The sequence below is a fragment of the Zingiber officinale genome, chromosome 5B, assembly GCF_018446385.1.
Source record: "Zingiber officinale cultivar Zhangliang chromosome 5B, Zo_v1.1, whole genome shotgun sequence".
Taxonomy (NCBI): Eukaryota; Viridiplantae; Streptophyta; class Magnoliopsida; order Zingiberales; family Zingiberaceae; genus Zingiber; species Zingiber officinale.
Genome location: NC_055995.1, coordinates 126,418,228 through 126,436,994, shown reverse-complemented (window position 1 = coordinate 126,436,994; position 18,767 = coordinate 126,418,228). Strand labels below are relative to the sequence as shown.

Below are 18,767 nucleotides of genomic sequence, written 5' to 3'. Positions count from 1 at the left end.
TTTTTTTCAATTTTAGTACGAGTCAATTTATATTTTTAGTCTTGTAGTTTATAATATTTTTTAATTTCAATTTTTTTTTTAAAATTAAAATTTTTTAAGAGAAAATGATAAATTGTAAATTAAATTTGGGGACTAAAAACATAAATAAACTCATAATAGAATTAAAATTGAAAAAAATATAAATTACAGGACTGAAAATATAATTTTCTCTTTATCTATTTACATTTTCCCATCTTTTGGATTTTATTTTAAATTGATAAATTTTTATTTATCAAAAATATTTCTATTTAATCGATTTGAAAAATTAAATATTTAGATTATAAAAGAAATTATATTTTTAAAAAAACGAATCTTTGTATTTTTCAAAAAAACATTTTGATTATATTGTTAGAGCATTAGATAGGTATAAATTTTTATAGGGGAAAATTAAAAAGGCATCTCTTTTTATTTCTATCAAATGGATGCTCTGATTCCGCCTGTACATTTTATTTTTTAAAACTGTGTTTATTTTTTACACTATTTAATAGTTATAACTAGGGGGTAAACAAATAGTCAAATATGTCAAAAAAAAAAAAAAAAAAAAAAAAAAAAAAAGATTCGAATTCGGATCGAAACAGGTATATTTAAGTTCGAGTTCAATTCGATACACAAAAAATTTAAAATTTTGTGTTCAAGTTCGATTTGAATTAGGGCTCGAGTTCGAGTTCGGCTCGAAAAATTTGAATATGTTTGTGAACTATTCGAATTATTATTTGAAAATAGATATTCGAAAGACACGAAATTTATTTATTTAATATATATTTAATTTATATTAATAAAATATTAAGAATAATGAGTGTCTTGTGAACTATCAATAATATAATTTAGATTCGAATTCGGCTCGAAAAAAAGTTTGAACATATTCGAGTTAGCTCGAATTCGATAAATTCAAATATAAATTGAATATTTTTTAAACCGGCTCGCAAAATTCACGAGCCGACTTGATTCGTTTACCGTCCTAGTTATAACCCATAACTACTGATATATAAATATTATGACATTTTTAAGTCGGATCAATATTAATAAGTAATAGTAGTTATAATTAAATATGAAATTAATAAATTGTAATAATATATTACAAAATCATATCAGTACTCCAACTCTAATTAATATTAATAATATTAGCTTTTAATAATTATAATTCATAAACTTTGTAATATGGACACCATTTCTAATCAACACTTATCAAAATTAATCGACTTGAACTAACATCATACTATAATAGTTATGAATTATAGTTGTCGACTTGAATTGTATCATGGTAGAATAATAAAATTATAACTATTACAATTATAAAGTAGTTCAGATATTGTAGTTGTATAACAAGTATATTTTATAATTTCTAATATAATATAGAAATAAGAATAGTTTTGAAAGTAAAATATATAAAAATAAGGTAGGGCATCTTTTGATTAAAAAAATAAAAAGCGCCCCTTTGATATTTTAATAAAAAACAGTGGCATCTTGATTTTTACGCTATTTTTATAGATATAAAGAGTAAAATATGATCTATTTTTATATATTTTTTTTACATTGAGATAGTTTTATAACATACTGTATACACTTTCCATAGAAGAATGTTTTTTAAAAAAAACCAATGTAATTTAATTTGATAGAAAATTAAAAAAATAGGATTTACTTTTAGAAAAAAAACATCAAGATAATAGTCATCTATAATTATTTTTACTAAAATATTTCTACTGTTTTAATAAAAATTGTAATATTTCTAAAATAACTAACAGAAAAATACTGAAAAAATAAAATAAATAAAAGTCTCATATCCTGTATCTGTCGTCTTTGTTCTTCCTTGCCCAGCACTTGCCAAAGCATGGAAGGATCCCAGCCATGTTTGGACTTGCACCTCTTTCTTCTCTCATCTGAGTCCAAAGTAAACGACGAACTACTTGGTCATTTAATCCATAGAAAGAAGGAAGCAACGGGAGCAGAATGATTCAAAACCTACCTCTCTATTCTTTGGCTGGCTAGTCTTCCAGCAGCAAAATCCATCGTACTCAGCTGCATCCTCATGCCCCCTGTAAACAGTGAAGCAATTAACGAACTGAATATGGAGTCAGTTTTCAAACTCAAGTAAGATCGTAAGGTTACTAGTTATTTCTTTCTCCTAAGGCTATGTGATCACAAGAAGGGTTTTTTTTTTTTCAGAAGTATTCAATGCTCATCTGAACAATATTAGATTTTTTTTTTTAATAATAAAAGTAGGGAACAGATTGGTTGGAAGTTTTTCAAAAATCCTACAAATCTTGTATTTAGTGCAGCATATCTGTATTGAAGAAAAGCAATTGCATAAATTACTTACTGTTTTTTGTTGGCCAAGTCTGCCATGAGGTTGTCAATGTGCAATAGGCTTGGAGAAAGAGTAGGGTGATGCCTCTTCGACATGTGGTTGTGCTCTCTCTTGTAAACATGTTGGCTGCTTTGGGGATTTAACTTGTTGGTATCAGTGTTAAATGCACATTGGTTTGTTGATCCTGCAATTATCCTTGCAACACCATTTTGGCCAGCATTTCTTGAGTCAGAATACCACAAATTGTGGGTTCTGAATTCAGTTTCACCTTTTTTGGCTTCTTCCTTCCATGCATTGTCCAGTCTTTGTTCATGAAGAAATGTCTTATTGTCGCCCCAATTGTTTCTTCCTAAAGTCTGAATAAGCAATGTTAGATCCTGTGATCTTTCTTCATCCACTTGTGAATGTTCCAGTTGATTCATATTAAGATTTAACCTGCCCATCTTGTTAATAAAGCTGGTTGCTTCATTGTACTGACTTGATTTACGAGGCATTATATTGATCATGACCTCCACACTTTGCTTCAATGTTGTCGTTATTAAGTTTGTGATGCTGCTTAAAAATCTCTCAGCTTGGTGTTTTGCTTTATTGTCGGTGGCCACTAAACAAGCAATCAAAGCACCTGCATTCCATCACATCTTAATCTTTAGACATTTATGAACATAATCTGAATTAAAGAATTTCAAGTGGACAAATCTTACTTTCAGATTCCTTGATTTCCACCAATTTCAAATGAAACGCTAGCAATTGCTTCAGCTCTTTGATATAACATTTCTCAATGCAATCTCTCCAGATCATCTCCAGTTTTTCTGAACTTGCATACTCAAGGACCTTTCTGTTTGTGTATTCATTTGAATGATGGTCTTCTTCTGAGGTTCCATGTGATTCCATACTTGATACTGAACTATCTGTTTTCATCTTTGTAATCGAGCCAATCAAATGAGAACCTTGAGTACTATAGGATCCAGATTTAACTTTAGAAATAGAGGATGTGATGTTCTTCGAAGCATGTTTCAGCTTGTTTGATGCATCATTCAGTTTCTCATTGCTGATCCTGGAGCAACTGCTCGGAGTATTAGGTTCCGTGTTGTGGCTACTGAGCTTTATTAGAGCTGCAGTAAACCATGTCGACGGTTCGCTTGAAAGGCTTAGCTGCTTTTCTGCATCAGATAGAATCTGCAGTGCTTGTAGCAATCTATCAAGCTTCACTTCAGTCACTGAATGAAAGACAAAGCATCACGTTTTCATCTTTCATTATGGAAAAAAACAGCATGCGACGTCAATACTACAATGCTCCATTAATATGCTACAAGAAATAGATCCACTATAGGAGGAGTTTACTTACAAATATTTTTGCCATAAGGTGCCTCAGTGCCTTGTTGAGTGGCAAGCTTGTGAGTTCCTGCGATGATGTCAGTAAGAAACCCTGCTAACTGAGACATTAGAGCCACTGGATCAATGCCAAAGTCCATAAGTTCTCTAGACTTTCTCACTGTCTCGATAGTGTCTGATGACAAGGCTGCCTCAAGAAGACCAAGTGCTGTCTCATCGCTGACAAAACCCACCTAGACATTTTTCAAGTTTAGTTAGGTTCTATTAGTGAATCTCATGTTAGCACAAAACCCACCTAGACATTTTTCAAGTTTAGTTAGGTTCTATTAGTGAATCTCATGTTAGCATGATGGAAGTAGACTTTCTCTTCTGCCATTTATTCAGGAATCAATTCTCATAAAATGTTGTTTTGTATACTTTTGGAGAAATAGCATATTGACTAAACTTGATGCTGGAGTGGTTCATTTTAGCTCTCATAAAATGTTTTAGCATCTGTTTTTTTTGCTCTCATTAAGAAGAGTACAAGTCTGTTTATGAATGCAACAAGTTTACTAAGCTCCTATATATGAACTTCATAGGCATCAAATCTATAGTTAATACAACTTCACACAAATGAGGACCATCAATTTTTTTGTTTTGTTTTGTTTTTTAGCATGTCAGACGATCTCAGTTGTGTGAACCGAGACACTGTGTCTATATTTCCTGGTGGCATATCCTAGACTTCTAAGGCAATGTAGCTTCTTCAGTCATAAAAAGTGAAGACTCAAAATGCATTCAGTTCTATAAGTTCAATAGCTATAGAACATGGCTAACTTACAAGATTCTTGACAGTTGTAGGAGTGATCCTCTTTCCGAGCAAAGTCGACTGGTCTAACATCATTTCTGCTTCGAGAAGAGATCCACATGAACAGCGGGCTATTACTTCCAGAGCTTCATCTTCGATGTCAATGTTTTCTTTTGCACACAGTATTCTCAATCTACTAACAATATCTGCCTCAGATATCTTTAAGAATCTGTACTTGTTGCAACGCGACGTGATAGAATGTGGCAGGTTAGCTTGATGGGTTACAGTGAAGATGAAAGCAACATGAGGAGGAGGATCTTCGACGACTCTGCAAAGCTCCGACCAAACTTCCGATGACAAGATGTGGCATCCATCAACAACAACTACAAATTGCCTGATTGAGGTGGCTGCAGGTGCATGTTTCAGTATGTATCTCAACCTGTTCATTCCCTTTCTAGTGTTGGTGCCGAGCTCTATAATTGGCCCGTTCCTGTTGCACAATGTATCGGTGCAAGGGTTGCATAATCCACAGGGTTGCTTATCTTTGATCGACTGACAATTAAGAGCTGCTGCAAAAACCATTGCAACAGTGGTTTTCCCTGTCCCAGAAGGGCCCTGAAACACATATGCAGGGGATGATCCCTTTGAAATAGCATTTTTAAGTGATTCAATCACAAATGGCTGGCCGAGTATTTCATCGAAAGACCTTGGTCTGTACTTCTCGCATAGACTTCGGCTCTCCAGAATCTCTCTGCCAGATCCTCCATGAAGGATCAATTCCCTGTCTTCTTGAGCTGTGTGGTACGATGACCGTTCTAAAGCCGATCGTTTAGTTGGGCGCAATTGACTGAATGCCTCCAATTCAAGTTCCTGTATGCTTCTCGATAGATCATCCTCTATCTGATGTGTTGATGAACAAGCTCCATCAGAGCTATCTTCTAGCAGTGGCTTGATTTGGTAGCGCTGCGAGAGCGATGAATTCTTTTTACTCTTTTTGCTGTGATGCCTGATCTTACTTCCACTCCTTGTTATGCTGCATAAAGAAGGAGAGGAACAATCTCCACGACGATTATCCTTGTTTCTGCTAGACCTACAGCGTCGATGATGCTGTCCAATTTCACCAAATCCATCAAAAAATGCAGAAGATTCGCGAAGAGAACCAATGGTATCACCATGCCTCCTGCTTCTTGGCTTATGCCTGCTAATCTGTGTTTGATGTTCCAACTCCTCTGACTTGGAGTCACAGAAGGATCGAGCTCTCGAGACAGCACTTGTGCACATCCTCCTCAGTCTTCGACTTTGTAACATCTCCTGACTTGTTGTCTCTCTGCCATCATGAACAGACATGAAATCATCAAGGCTTTTCTCACTTCTGGTTCTTCTGGCATGATTGCTCGAACTGTATCCCAAACTCTCTGATACTGATTTAAGGCTATCATCGACCTCATAGTTGCTAGAATGATTGCCATGATCGTATAGATAAACCTTTTTTCTTCTTTTTTTGTTTACTTCTGTCGACTTTGCCTCGGCTTCCTTATCACGAATCTGACAAGCAGCAGAAGGAGTTGACTTAAAATTGGAAAAGGAGGTTGAAGATGGGAAAAGCTGAGGTTCTTGTAGCATTGGAGCCTTTCCATATCGAATAAGCTTCTTCTTCAAGTGAAGTTTGCTTGGACCAGAAGAATTCCCTACCATCTGGAAGACGACGAATAATGACTGAGAATTCCTGCATTAGATACAAGAATCCAGAATTCACATAAGAAAATTTTCAGACGAAGAAATACAGTAAAAAAAATCTTCTAAAGAAGCACAAGCATGTAGAAGAATGCGGACTCAATCTCCCAACATTGAAAAATCTTCTGATGCAACAAGAGAAATCAACAGAAACTGGAGCAAACCCTGAAAGCCGATGAACAACAAACAAATCAGCAAAATCACAATCGAGACTCACAGACAGAACCACGGCACTGCAGGTTTCAGGAGAAGAGCAGTTTGTGTATGAGAATTCTTAGGGATTGATTATACGAAGAGAAACGATGGAAATATATGGAAGACGCATTTGTAAGGTTATTAAGCATCGTATCTATTTAATCATTCACAACGATTATTTCCCGGTCATAAGGATTTCAGGCGATTTAATTCCTTTCTAAGTTTGATTCTTTCCTGTTATATAAGGCAATTTACCAACATTTTGTATGAGGCATACATACATTAGATTCCTAGTAAGGTCGTAGAATCTTACCAGGCCTTCGAATTACATACGATTGCAAAATGGTCCCCCAAAACAAGGCCCATTGCCCACGTAATAAAGTCGATGGTTACTGCATCAACCGTTCTTTCATCAACTGTTTGTTTATTATGATTTTAGTTTGTTTACTAGTAAATAGCAAAATTAGAATAGTAAATGAATTGAATATTCATGAATAAATTAATTTAATATTTATAAAAATTTATTTATTTGTGTTCAATATATAAAATCATTTAAATAATTCGTTAAACTAAACAAATAAATTTAAATATATATATCATCTGAAATACTAACACAAGGTGCAACTCCTTTATAAGTTTGAGCTAAATATTTCAGCGAGAATTCCTCCATTCGATATGTGATGATAAACTTTACACCGAACCGATTTTTCCCCCTCTTTTTAATAACAATACTTCCGATCAATATCTTTTTTATCTTTTTTTTTTAACAAATTCGTAGTCATTACAAATTTCAAATAGACAAATCAAAATCCTAGAAAAATAAAAGAAAAAAAAATCAAAATAATTAATTAATTAATTATAAGCAAATCAGAAGAAAACAAAAGAATCAATCCAGGATATCTGGATCGATCATTGGATCAATCTAAATGCCCGACTTATCGCAATTGCTTTTGCTCCTTCGAAAAACGAAAAAGGAAAAGAAAAAACCAAACGAAGAAAACCAAAAAGGAAGGAGAAAACGTGACCTCCAATTGCCATCCCTCGCAGCTCACAAGTCGCCAATCACAAGTCGCCACTCACCTCTACCTTACCTTCTCGAAGGTCACGATTCCGCTTGTCTCTATTTCCTTGCCTCTGCCCTAGCTATTTTGTAAGCAACTATAATGGCCGTTATGAGCTGCTAGATCATGATAGCACACGTAGTGTGCGCTATTGACACTATTATCTCGAATAACACAGGCTAATTAGAACAATCTCTAATCAGCGAACACTCTGTAACATTAATTAATTGTAACGCATGATAACGCGCTATTCACCGCTATTATATATATATAAAGTAATTAATAAATAAGATAGTTAAGTAAAATAATAAAATAAAATTTATTTAAATATAAAGGAACATTCATATATCCTACCTCAATGAAAAAAAAACATAATATTACCATATTAACAACCCTGTTACAATTATCTCACGTCATTAAGAGAGAGAATTCAACAGGAATCTAAATCGCCAAGTATATAAACAAAAATCTGAAGAGGTGATAAAATATCTTGCTAAGTTTCAACCCCGACCACTACCGTCATTATCCCACAGTCATGTTCTTATCAATTGATCCAGCCCAGGAGCCTATCCGACCAGATTCCATGCAAGGGAAAAACGATCAAAGCAAAAAGAAAAAAAAGAATGCTTCCAACAGATTATACAATGAACCTATATATACATTAAAAAATTGATCGGCCACATGACATCATGATCTCCATTGAGTACACGAATCTACTCGAGTAACATCATCAGACTGCACTTTGTCTTGACATCATGCAATCCGTACCGACAGTTTCGATCTGTAAAAATATCATCGACAATACAGAAGCCAACGTTCCTCGTCGAAGAACTGCTTGCGATGCTGAAAAAGAAATCTGAAGTAATATGAGAAGAGTACTTCATGAGAATTTGATTAAAAGAATAGATTATTGAATTGGTTATGCCAGACTAGAACAGATCGAGTTTTGATTGAAATCCGACAAACCAAATCTTGCGTCGGAATTTTTCACCTGGATGGAAACCTGAGTGAACTTACAGAGTTTCTGGTTGAAAGTTGATCAAAATTACTAAACCAAATCTAAGTCAAGAAAATCGGTGTGTTGTTAGATTTAGTACAAATGAAATCTAACCGCCAGATGCAATCCTTTTCCTACTATTCCATAAAAATAGATTAATCCTACTAGTGATACAGAGTGATATAAATGAGAATGGACCATCAACTGTCTTATTTGAATACCCTTTCGGGCAAAGAAGTTGGACACGAATGAACAACAAATTGCACTAGTCTTAAGAACATCAGTGTATACCTGAGGTTAATCTGAGGAAAGTAATGGCCTCGCTACCCGGTCCTCCTACCAAATGGTGTTTGGTTTTCCTGCATGTAGGTTGTGTAAAGAAACAAATCATTTTCCAGGAGATTTCTGATATAACTAATCAAAATCATACAAAGAAAAGAATACTAATAAGACATGTTTCTCAATTTTTATAACCTGCAACATTTGTTGGATATGCCAATGCATTCTCGATGGATCTCCAAGATTTTGCTGTCCAAAATGATTCTGCATACATAAATCTATTTTCTTAAAGGAAAAATTCCAAAATATCTGGGAGCGGAGCATACTAATATTAATATAAACAATCATGCTCCCACCTAAAGCAAATGAAAACAACAATATTTCAACAACCTAAGAAGAGAAAGAAACATAAATGCTAACATCTATGGTAGGAACCTGCAATGTAGGACCAGACTGCAGCTGATTGCCAAGAGGATGCTGACGGTTTGTTTGTAGTCCATAATGGGCACCAAATCCCAAGTCATTTTGGCTAACTTCTTCCTGGGTAGACATTATTACAACAAAAATCAGAATCAGGAGATCATGGATAATAAATATAAATACCGAAAAAGTTAAACAAAATAATAAATAATCTAGCAAATAAAGAATTATTTGGTGAGAATAGTATGCACCATTATATCAATCATTCCATGTGCCCTATCATGAGTGCTGAATTGGGCAGCTGTTGATGAAGATTGAAACAAATTGCTCTGGTGCCCCTCAGTTGATGTTCTCAAAGGGTCCTAATCAAAGTAAGTAGAGAGATTGGTTAACAAACAAATATTAGACGCACAGATACAACATTAGTCACTACCAGAGTACCTTTTTGCCATTTGAGTCATTAACTAGTTCCACCTCATATTCCTTCCTTTTCTTGGGAGGGCGTCCTCTTCGCTTAGCAGAAACAGAATTAGAAGATTTGTCACCATCAATGATGCCAGCCTGTGATGCTGCATGATTCTCATCACTTCCAGTCAACCTAGTAACAGAAGACACAAGCCTACTGTGCAAATCCTGAAATATGTTATCATCTAACAGAGATCTTTCCACTTCTTTAATTAACTTCAAAGCAAGTTGGTACTTCTCATCGGACACCATACCAGCTTCAACAAGTTGAAGGCAACACAAAGAGAGAGAATCATACTGCTCAACTGATCTATTGCCATAAAAATCTTTTGAGGAACGCTCCAAAGCATTCAAAAGTTTGAAATCCTTTCTCCAACGACTAAGGATGTATTGAGGTGGAACCTCGTACACTTGTTGCAGATTTAGAACTGACAATGCATGTCTGCATAAGATCCCTGTGGACTGGAAGAAGCCGCATATACATTGCACCTGAAATTCATCAACATGATACAGCACCTCATAATACTTGTCATGGTCTCTTTCGACACTTCCAGTGTAGGAGCATTCCCGTACTTCAAATGTAGTTATAGAGCCATCTACCTTTACAAGTGAAACCTGACAATAAAGAGTTGCCTTTAATTCATTCTGAAAAGTTTCAAACATGCTAAGTGTATATATTTCAGAAAGCTGTTGTTCCATAGGAGAATCTGATACTGTAATGTGACTCTTGTGGAATGAATCAAAATCTGCTTTTGCTTCCAACTCATATTTCGTTCGCAGAAACATGTCATAGTTTTCTAAAAATTGCTGCAAAGAAGTTTCAGGATAAATGAACCCTTCAAAAAAAGGACTTACACCCTTTTCATCGAGTGTAGTGGACAACCCCGCCCAAAACATATCCTTCATATAAACAGGTGCCCATAGTTTCCGATTTTCATATAAGGAGTTCAACCATTCATTAGCCTCAAGTCCATATGTTTTAGTCAGGTTTCTCCAGCCTTCTTCAAACTCGTCAACTTTTAACGAACTGTATATTACATCGGTCATGGCCTTATGAATTGTCTTCCATTCTGTGTGTTCCCTTAACTTCTCAGGAATACTTCTACTTATATGAAAGAGACAAATGCGATGGCGGACATCTGGTAATATTTTAGCAATCACATTTTGAATAGTTTTAGATTGATCAGTGATGATAGCATTTGGAGGGTGCTCCAACATACATGTCAGCCAGGCCTTAAATAACCACAAGTAGTTTCTAGGTGTTTCATCTGCAAGCAAACCAGAGCCTAATAACACCTGTTGACCGTGATTGTTTGATCCAATAAATAGAACAAGAGGAATCTTGTATTCGTCTTTTAAATATGTTGAATCAAAGTAAATAACATCACCAAAACAATGATATGCTGATCTTGACCTAGAATCAGCCCAAAACACATTCCTTAATTGACCTTCCATGTCAAGATCCATCATGTAAAAGAAATTTGGATATTTGATCTGCATTCGTGCAAAAAACTGAGAGATGGCATCCTTGTCACCTTCCACAAGCTTCATTTGCCCATCATCGATAGAATTTAAAAATTCCATGCCAACGTATGGTAAGTGCTCACGTCCTGCCGCTCGGACAGCAAGATCTTTAGTTGCTCCACTGGACATATTCTTATAGCATCTATAGAGGTGAGCCTCTGACGGATTAAGTTCATGGTTGTGTTCAAGTTTAGCTTCAACTACATGCAACAAGCCATCGCCCCATAACTTGGCTATAAACACAGCTTCACAATTTGTCTTCGTTGATGGCCTAGATTGGTGGTAGCATGCTTTCGTTTGTGCCTTGCCCTCTTTGCTGCACACAAGTACAAGCCGTCGGCAAAGTCCATAAGTTGTAAAAGATGACTTTTTTATAGTAACACCAAATCCTGTCCGCATTGCATATCGTTTATAGAAAGTGACAGCTTCCCCGTAGGAGCTGAACACCATCCCAACATGAGGTATGCCATCATCTCCTCCAGCCACTAACGGTAATTGACCATCAAGTTCAACCTTATCATTATTCCCCTCAACAATATCATCCTCAACAACAAGTTCTTTGGCCTGAATGATTTCTCCTTCAATGACCGTATCAGTTTCCATACTTTAGTAAAAACTACAAGCTTAGTCCAGAAAAATAAGAAGAAAGGATCCTGCCGGTGTGGACTTGAAGAACAACCTGCAGCAAGAAATCGAAGTTCTACTTACAATGCATTAGTAGTGAGATGTAATTATCAACCCAAGTTGCTTCATTTCCCCCATACACCTGCTGTTAGCTCCCTTATCCTCGTATCTAACATCTAAAGAAGTATCGCTATCCTCCCCATGTCCCCACTTCAACGATACATCGAACAATCAGAAAAACAGAAACTTGTTCGAATCTGAAATAAATAAAAAAAACAAAGAAAAAGCACGAAGGGAAACAAAAAACTTTTAAAGAAAATCAAGAGATTTGTGTCTAAAATCAACTAGGCATGAATGTACGGAACCCTAAATCATCTTAGCAAACATATAATGATGCGACAAATTAATATTTCAACCTAAAACTCAAGGAAAGTTGATCGAATAGCAATATTATGAACCAAAAAACAGCACCTGGGTCTAAGCCCATGACGATAGCAGCATTAGGCTAACGAAGAGGAAAAGAACCTGGATGCGATCAAGAAGCATGAAGTACAAACACTTCGATTCGGTCGACTCAAAGCTTCTACTTGTCCGATTAGGAAGGCTAGAGGATTGGGGGTTCGTCGCGGCGACGGCGACGGCGAGGACGAGGACGAGAGAGCGGGGGGTGGGCGGGAGGGCGGGCGGCGGCTTTTCGTGGCACCTGATCTGTAATACCCGACCGTCACCTTGACGGGTTTATTTGGGTGTGCAAATTTCGGGTGCGATTACTGCTTTGCGGATTTTGGGTGGGATGTAAAACCCGCATCCGCCATCCGCACCACGAATTTTTGAGATAATATCACGTGTATGCCATTGATGTGCTGTTTCCTTTGATGGAAATAGGAACAAAACAAATGAAAGTATTTTATGAAGGAAAAAAAAACAAGGAAACAAACAGATTAACTTATTTTCATTATATTTACCATGTTTATTTAGAGAGAACAAAAAAGAAAGAAAGAATTCTACTTATTAATTGTGTTTTATTAGATACATGAATTTTATTTCATTTTTCTTTTTTGTTTTTATTTTTTTTAATAATCTAATCTTCACAGTGGATGGTCTACTCCTGATTAGTCTCATTCATCTATCAAATAGATCCAAAAGCATCTAAATTTATCATCCCACAAAAAAGGTTCCTATAATACGATTCAAATTTTAAGTATCTTATTCTTTGGAAGGCAACAATAAAAAGAAATTTGATGAAATATTAATCTTCAGCAAATTTCTATTTCTATTCCTCACAAGAATATTTTTTTTTTCTTTACAATAAATTTTTGACTCGAAATATTTTGGATGCCCAATGGGCCCACTGACTGCACCAGGGATCGGATGAAGTGTGCCCCAATAACTGACGCACCCATTTTTTTGTCCAATAAGGATCCGCCACGACGTTGGATGGGCGTGTCATCGCCTCCATTCTTTGCTAGCCTGCCACGGCTTCGCTGCCGCGACCTTGCTTCCGCCACCGAGAGCGGCGGAGGCGGACTCGACGTGGGCAAGGAGGTATTTGTAGATCTTCTTCCTCAGCCGCTCGATCGTTTCTTCTACCTCTTCGTCATTGTTTATTCTTTGCCTTTCTGGTTCCGCTGCCATTTTCTGCCTTCGGCTCCCGCAGGCCTCCAGCCAATCGTTCACCTTCTTCATCTGCGGGAGCATCGCGGTCACCTGGTTTCTTCTCGAAGGCTCCAGCGCGGTCGCATCAGCGTCGAGTACCCGCTCTACGAACCCTAAGAACCACCCCCGCGCCTCCTCCCTAAGTTTGCGCGCAATCTCCACTTCCACCACGAGCCCTCCCCCGCGCTCCCACTCCAGAGGCTGCGAAGGCAGCGCCGCCACAGCGGCGCGGACCTTTCCCCTGCGAACAGAAGCATAGTCCGAAGACAGGCGCCATTTCGACGGAAGGGATGCTTTCAAGGGAGGCACCGGGGCGGTCTTCAACGGACGCTCGAGGACCACTGCTACCGGTGAGGCGGTGGTCGGGGTCTTGTGGCTGTAGAGGGTGAAATCAGAGAGTTCGGTCGAGAGAGATGCAGCGACCCAGGAGGTGGCGCGGCGGCGATTCTCGGCGAAGGCCTTTGTTGCTTCGTCCAGGATCAAGTCACCGACCGTGGGCTGATCCGGCGATGTTACCGCCATTGCTTGGGATCTTCTGTTGGTGAGGCCATCAGCGATGCTTGCGGCACTACAGAGGGAGGCGTGAAGGCGGAGGAACTGCTCCACCGCCTGATGTGGGATGTCTCCCCTTGCAGAGGTATTGAGCTCTGCATACATACTGCAATGTAGCAACCTTAAAAAGTTCATCTTTTGCGCTTAAGATCACGAAAGCAAATCGAAAAGACCCTCATTTGCATGATAAACTACTAGTAAAGAAGGGCTAAAAGCCTAAAACACCAACCAAATGAAAAACTTACCCGAAGAACAGAGTTTCCAAAATCAAACAGCAAAAGAATTTGCATGCAATAGGAGGATATTTCTGATCAATGTTTTACAAGCGAATTAGGTGGATCCTCTGTAAAAACATATTATTTCTTAACCCAATTCTCCATATCAGTCAGGAAGATTGGAACTAGCAGTTCTAGCATGATGTATAATTTGTATTGGAAATCCCAACACCCATTAAATAACAATAAATTAGAAAGAGAATTCACCTTAAGCACTGGATCAAACTCTCTGCAACAGAAGCTTCTTGTAAGGCCTCAACGGCAGCTAGTTTAGCAGCATCTCTATACTTCAAGAGCACCTAAAATATAAAAATGGTCTCTCAGTCCAGACAGTAAATGACACTATGTGTTGATCTAACCTAATGCATACAAATTAGAAAACCCCAATTCTTGACCAAGCAAAGTGTTGTGGAACAATCTCAACAATTTAGAGAAAGAGGCTACTATTGTGATTTTATACATCAATCATACCTTTCCTAGTTCTGATAGAGATGATGGAAGAGATGCCCATGAAACAGTGCCATCTGACCATCTTTTACTAGCAGGAACAACTTTGACTAAGTTAGAGAGATTTATAGTGTTTGCGGTTTCTGAAGGTTTCTTTGTCTTAGAAGTGTCCTTTTTAGATGATTTATCTGAATCATCTGCTCTAGTATTTGTAGTGCTCCTCTTTGTAGGGCATTGGATCTTAATGTCCTCCTTAGTTGCCAGTTTCCTATTTGTTGATAACTTCTGTAGAGGAACCTGCAAGTTACCACGACTGGAACATTCAGAACCTCGATTAAACTGCTACTGACATTATAATTTCTACTAGAAAGAAACAAAGGATAAAGTATACACATCAGATATCTTGTATCAAAACATAAGTTGTAAATCAAAGCAACTCAAACAAAGTGCAAAAAAAAAAAAAAATCATTTAGAATGAACTCACAGAAGCACGTCTAGTTTCAGTTATTCTATCAAAATTTGTTGTCTTCGAGGTAGAACTATCCCTTCTCTTTGGCTCCATATTCCCTGCCCAACTCTTTCGTAGTGCTTTGGATCCTAGCCCAATGGTTGGCACCAAATTTCTTAAGAAGTTCCCAGCAGAAGGTTTCCTACCAGCTGTGTTCACTTTCAAGACAGAGGTTGCCTTTTCCAAGAGACCAAACCTTGATGATGATTTTTGTTCTCCTTTTGCTCGTGCTTGATTCTTAATTTCATCGGAGAACTTTTTAAATGATGTAGGCAAAGAGCAAAAAGGTGGACTTGAGTTCATTGGTTTTGACCTCACAGTGAAAGCATCCTTCTTCTCCGATTGACAACTAGCCAGTTGTTTAGGGAGTGATGCCTCCAACCTACTGAGGGAAGCCCTTTTCTTTTGTGCTTCTTGTGTTTTAACAGATGTCCTATAGTTTCCTAACTTGCTCTTTTCATTATCTGAAGATGCTTTACGATTACACTTTGATTCAGTGGTTGGCTTTGGTTTCTCTGGATCAAGGAAACCAAGTGAACTGGTGGCAATGAGATCCTCAGGGTTTCCGATACAAGGGTGACGGCCCCGGAGCAGTCTCACCCCCTTAAGAATGGGCACAGGGGAGCCTGCCTTGATGCGATCAACAAGAATGAATTGGCCTAGTTGGATCTTATCGCTCGAGATGAGTTCATTTTGCTCATCAGGCAGGGAAACATATGTTGCGTGGGTAGAATCAGAGACCTTGAGGTAGAAGCCTTTGCTGGTAAAGAAATCTGTTCCGGAAAGAGCAGGAACAATACTCACAACCTGAAGGAGCGAAGACCGATGTTCGCCGGCAACCTTGGCATCCCTATTCGTGTGCTGGAGCAGCTTGATGAGTACACCCGGGACCAGTGAGGCCATCTGAAAGCAAATCTAAAGCATATAACTCTATAACAAAGGAGGTAAAGTTTTCATATCAACAACAGAAACTAACTGAGCAATGAGACCGAAAGGTATGAAACTTGAAATTCTCAACCACTTCATTATAGAATCTAACATTTTGACAATTTAAATCTCTATAAAATCACAAGAATTCGATGCTGAAAGTGCCCTTTCATAATCTGAAGATCATAGTCAACTAGCCATCAAGAATTCAAGATCTGTTAGAAAACCCTACCAATAAAAGAAAACAGAAGCGGTAGCAGGAAAAAAAGGATTAAAAGAAACTTTGGAGGATAGCAAACTTGTTTAGGGTGAAATCAAACAGGTCGGAGATTGAGACATCATTTGATACAAGAACTGGACGCACATTCTTCCTGTGACTCAAATACACAGCAGAGGCAGAGCAGAAAGCACGGATCACACGAGACTTCAATTTGAAGGCTCAGAGAAGTGGCCGGGAAGCAAACTCATTCAGGATCCTAAACTAAATAATTCAGGTTTATGAACTCACCCGACATGGAAGATTGCAAGATTAAGGAAGGTGTTCTTGTTTCCCAAGCAAGGCAATCAAAGAGATGAAGCCGCTCGAGCTGGCGTTGCGAACCCAAATGGAAACGCCACTTATTCCTCCCTCCTTAACGAGATCCAATCTTTGGCAACCTCTAATAGCCTTCTTACCCATAATTGAACGACCACAGAGTCGGTTTTTAAAGATCTCGCAAGTACGGAAAGTGGAATCCAAACGAACAGGAAAGAAAGGACTCTATTTTCGCTGCTGGAACGGAAAATTGAAGTGGTACGTACCTTTCTGCGACCCCCGGCGACAAGGAGAATGGAACAATGGAAGTGATCGCCTCCATTTCCGAGTGGGCTGCTCAGTGCCACTGAGAAATGGATCAATGACCTACCGACCTAACTTTTCTGGGTTGAGAGCGAGGTTTCATTCACTGCGACGGTGAGAGGTTATCAAAATACATGGGCATTTCACTGAACCGCGAACGAAGTTTTAGGACTTCTGATTTCGAAGTACTTAACTTCTATAATATCAAAAACATCACGAAGTCAATTTCATTATACAACTCCTCCATCAATATCATTCAAAAATTGATTGATCGCAATTTATAAATCAAGGAGTTCTAAGAAATATATATTAGGGATAGCGATGGGATGGGATGGGATAGAGATGGATTTATCTGTTGGATCGTAGAGTTCGCTAAAGGAAGGATGAATAGTGATCGAAAATTTATAGCAAAGTAAAATCAAGTACGCAGTGGAAATAAGAAAAACACAATGTTAACACCACCAATTTTACTTAGTTTAGAGCCTTCGTCAATTCTTACTCTAAGGTCCGCATTCGTCGAGTGCTTTTGTTGGGTAATTCACTAGCAGTTCGCAAAAGGGATTACAAGAACTCTTAAAAGAAATACCGATAACAATTGAAAAGAACTTGAGCCGCAAGTTGTCGGAGAAGTTTCGCAGCGTCCCAGGAGCCGAGCGCAACAGAGCAGTCGTCGAAAGAAGTTGTTGTTCGTAGCTCTGGAGGATGACTCCTTTTATAGGAGTGCTCCGGGCGCCCGGACTGTGACGTCAACCCGGCCAATCAACGCGCTCCACGTTTGCAACGAGATAGACTTTTGCCTTTTGGGGCGTCCCGATCAATTCCGGGCGCACGGATCCCTTTCGGACGCCCGGACCACCATTTTTCAGAAATCCATTTTCCTGCAAGAAAATGTTAGTCCGAGACAAAATAAAAGTTATATTACCCTGCAAAATAAAGTGTCAGTACAATTATATTAAAAAGAGTAGTAATTAGATTTTGTCTCTCCGAGACCAGAATCTAGTCACGATCTCAACTTAGATTCCCGAAATAGTTCTATGTTGGATCGACGCCTACTGTTCTCTCTAACGAGGAACGCATCCTCACCAAGTCACTCTCCTCCAGTGACTTATATTAACTTACCTGCCAGACATCCGGTCAGTCCGTCGATTTAGCTGGGTTTCATATTAGCTATCCGGTCGACCCATCGACCTAGTTGAGGTTCGTACTAGCTATCCGATCGGTCCATCGACCTAGCTAGATTTCTCCTGCACACTTAGTCAAAATGTTATATCACAACGAAACTAACTTAACTTACTTTATTATTCATCAAAATTTAAGTTAGACTGTCAGTACTAATCACACTAACATTAGCATCCCATTTTTCAAATTATATCTCTGTTCCATCTCTGTCTCATTTTTTGTTCTATCTAATCGGAGAATCTTTATCTAAATCTTAACCTTAATTATATAGAGATTAAATTCTCATCTCCGGTTGAAATGTCACTTAGTCAAAAATAATTTTTTAATTTTCAACCTGTTTCGTAAAAGTATTAATACACGAATTCAATAATATATAAATGCTCATATTAATTAAATAATACATATATAATAACATGATTTGATAAACAGAAAAGATGAAACTTTTATTATTATTATTATTATTATTATTATTATTTGATCATGTCCTATCGTTGAATCGACGGACACTGGGGACGTGGTATTCTCAGCTGTTTTCGACTGGTGATGTGGATCTCTGGTGAACCTGCAAAGAAGTCGAGCCGGGAGAGATTTCCCTCCGACGCTCAAGTCAGGCAGTGAAAAAGAAG

General features: G+C 37.8%; 3 protein-coding genes across 8 annotated transcripts; all 3 read right to left on the bottom strand.

Annotated features, from left to right (window-relative positions):
• Positions 1 to 1,814: 1,814 nt before the first annotated feature.
• LOC121987031 (protein STICHEL-like) lies at positions 1,815 to 6,755 on the bottom strand. Its single transcript, XM_042540943.1, has 8 exons — positions 6,723 to 6,755; positions 6,307 to 6,359; positions 4,494 to 6,186; positions 3,690 to 3,909; positions 3,046 to 3,561; positions 2,357 to 2,966; positions 2,003 to 2,072; positions 1,815 to 1,916 (listed from the first exon to the last, which is right to left on the bottom strand). Exons 1-8 carry the CDS (start codon positions 6,753 to 6,755, stop codon positions 1,815 to 1,817), a joined length of 3,297 nt encoding a protein of 1,098 aa, XP_042396877.1.
• A 1,124-nt stretch (positions 6,756 to 7,879) lies between these two features.
• Positions 7,880 to 12,437, bottom strand: LOC121985861 (protein FAR1-RELATED SEQUENCE 6-like). 5 transcript variants are annotated; one of them, XM_042539550.1, is made up of 7 exons: positions 12,285 to 12,431; positions 9,588 to 11,814; positions 9,398 to 9,508; positions 9,147 to 9,266; positions 8,922 to 8,990; positions 8,739 to 8,806; positions 7,880 to 8,306 (listed from the first exon to the last, which is right to left on the bottom strand). In XM_042539550.1, exons 2-6 carry the CDS (start codon positions 11,736 to 11,738, stop codon positions 8,771 to 8,773), a joined length of 2,487 nt encoding a protein of 828 aa, XP_042395484.1. In that variant the 5' UTR covers positions 11,739 to 11,814; positions 12,285 to 12,431; the 3' UTR covers positions 7,880 to 8,306; positions 8,739 to 8,770. The 5 variants fall into 5 exon arrangements, 3 of the variants coding, with proteins under 3 accessions (XP_042395484.1, XP_042395483.1, XP_042395485.1); XM_042539549.1 differs by having other exon boundaries at positions 7,880 to 8,293; XM_042539551.1 differs by having other exon boundaries at positions 7,880 to 8,293; positions 9,162 to 9,266.
• Positions 12,438 to 13,001: 564 nt separating this feature from the next.
• LOC121985864 lies at positions 13,002 to 17,198 on the bottom strand. Of its 2 annotated transcripts, XM_042539557.1 has the most exons (6): positions 16,926 to 17,198; positions 16,633 to 16,791; positions 15,174 to 16,100; positions 14,714 to 14,986; positions 14,450 to 14,541; positions 13,002 to 14,073 (listed from the first exon to the last, which is right to left on the bottom strand). In XM_042539557.1, exons 3-6 carry the CDS (start codon positions 16,098 to 16,100, stop codon positions 13,206 to 13,208), a joined length of 2,160 nt encoding a protein of 719 aa, XP_042395491.1. In that variant the 5' UTR covers positions 16,633 to 16,791; positions 16,926 to 17,198; the 3' UTR covers positions 13,002 to 13,205. The 2 variants fall into 2 exon arrangements, with proteins under 2 accessions (XP_042395491.1, XP_042395490.1); XM_042539556.1 differs by lacking the exon at positions 16,633 to 16,791.
• Between the last annotated feature and the right edge of the window lie 1,569 nt (positions 17,199 to 18,767).

What these genes read in the sequence shown, in the direction of transcription:
- LOC121985861 (XM_042539550.1), bottom strand. Translation starts at nt 11,738, where the DNA reads ATGGAAACTGATACGGTCATTGAAGGAGAAATCATTCAGGCCAAAGAA. An exon ending in ATGGAATGATTGATATAATG is followed by an intron (nt 9,267 to 9,397) that starts GTGCATACTATT and finishes ATGTCTACCCAG; the next exon opens with GAAGAAGTTAGCCAAAATGA. An exon ending in TGCAGGTTCCTACCATAGAT is followed by an intron (nt 8,991 to 9,146) that starts GTTAGCATTTAT and finishes TTATGTATGCAG; the next exon opens with AATCATTTTGGACAGCAAAA.
- LOC121987031 (XM_042540943.1), bottom strand. Translation starts at nt 6,755, where the DNA reads ATGGGCCTTGTTTTGGGGGACCATTTTGCAATC. An exon ending in GGAAATCAAGGAATCTGAAA is followed by an intron (nt 2,967 to 3,045) that starts GTAAGATTTGTC and finishes GATGGAATGCAG; the next exon opens with GTGCTTTGATTGCTTGTTTA. An exon ending in GCCAGCCAAAGAATAGAGAG is followed by an intron (nt 1,917 to 2,002) that starts GTAGGTTTTGAA and finishes CTTTGGACTCAG; the next exon opens with ATGAGAGAAGAAAGAGGTGC.
- LOC121985864 (XM_042539557.1), bottom strand. Translation starts at nt 16,100, where the DNA reads ATGGCCTCACTGGTCCCGGGTGTACTCATCAAGCTGCTCCAGCACACG. An exon ending in CTGAAACTAGACGTGCTTCT is followed by an intron (nt 14,987 to 15,173) that starts GTGAGTTCATTC and finishes GGTAACTTGCAG; the next exon opens with GTTCCTCTACAGAAGTTATC. An exon ending in AGTTTGATCCAGTGCTTAAG is followed by an intron (nt 14,074 to 14,449) that starts GTGAATTCTCTT and finishes GCTACATTGCAG; the next exon opens with TATGTATGCAGAGCTCAATA.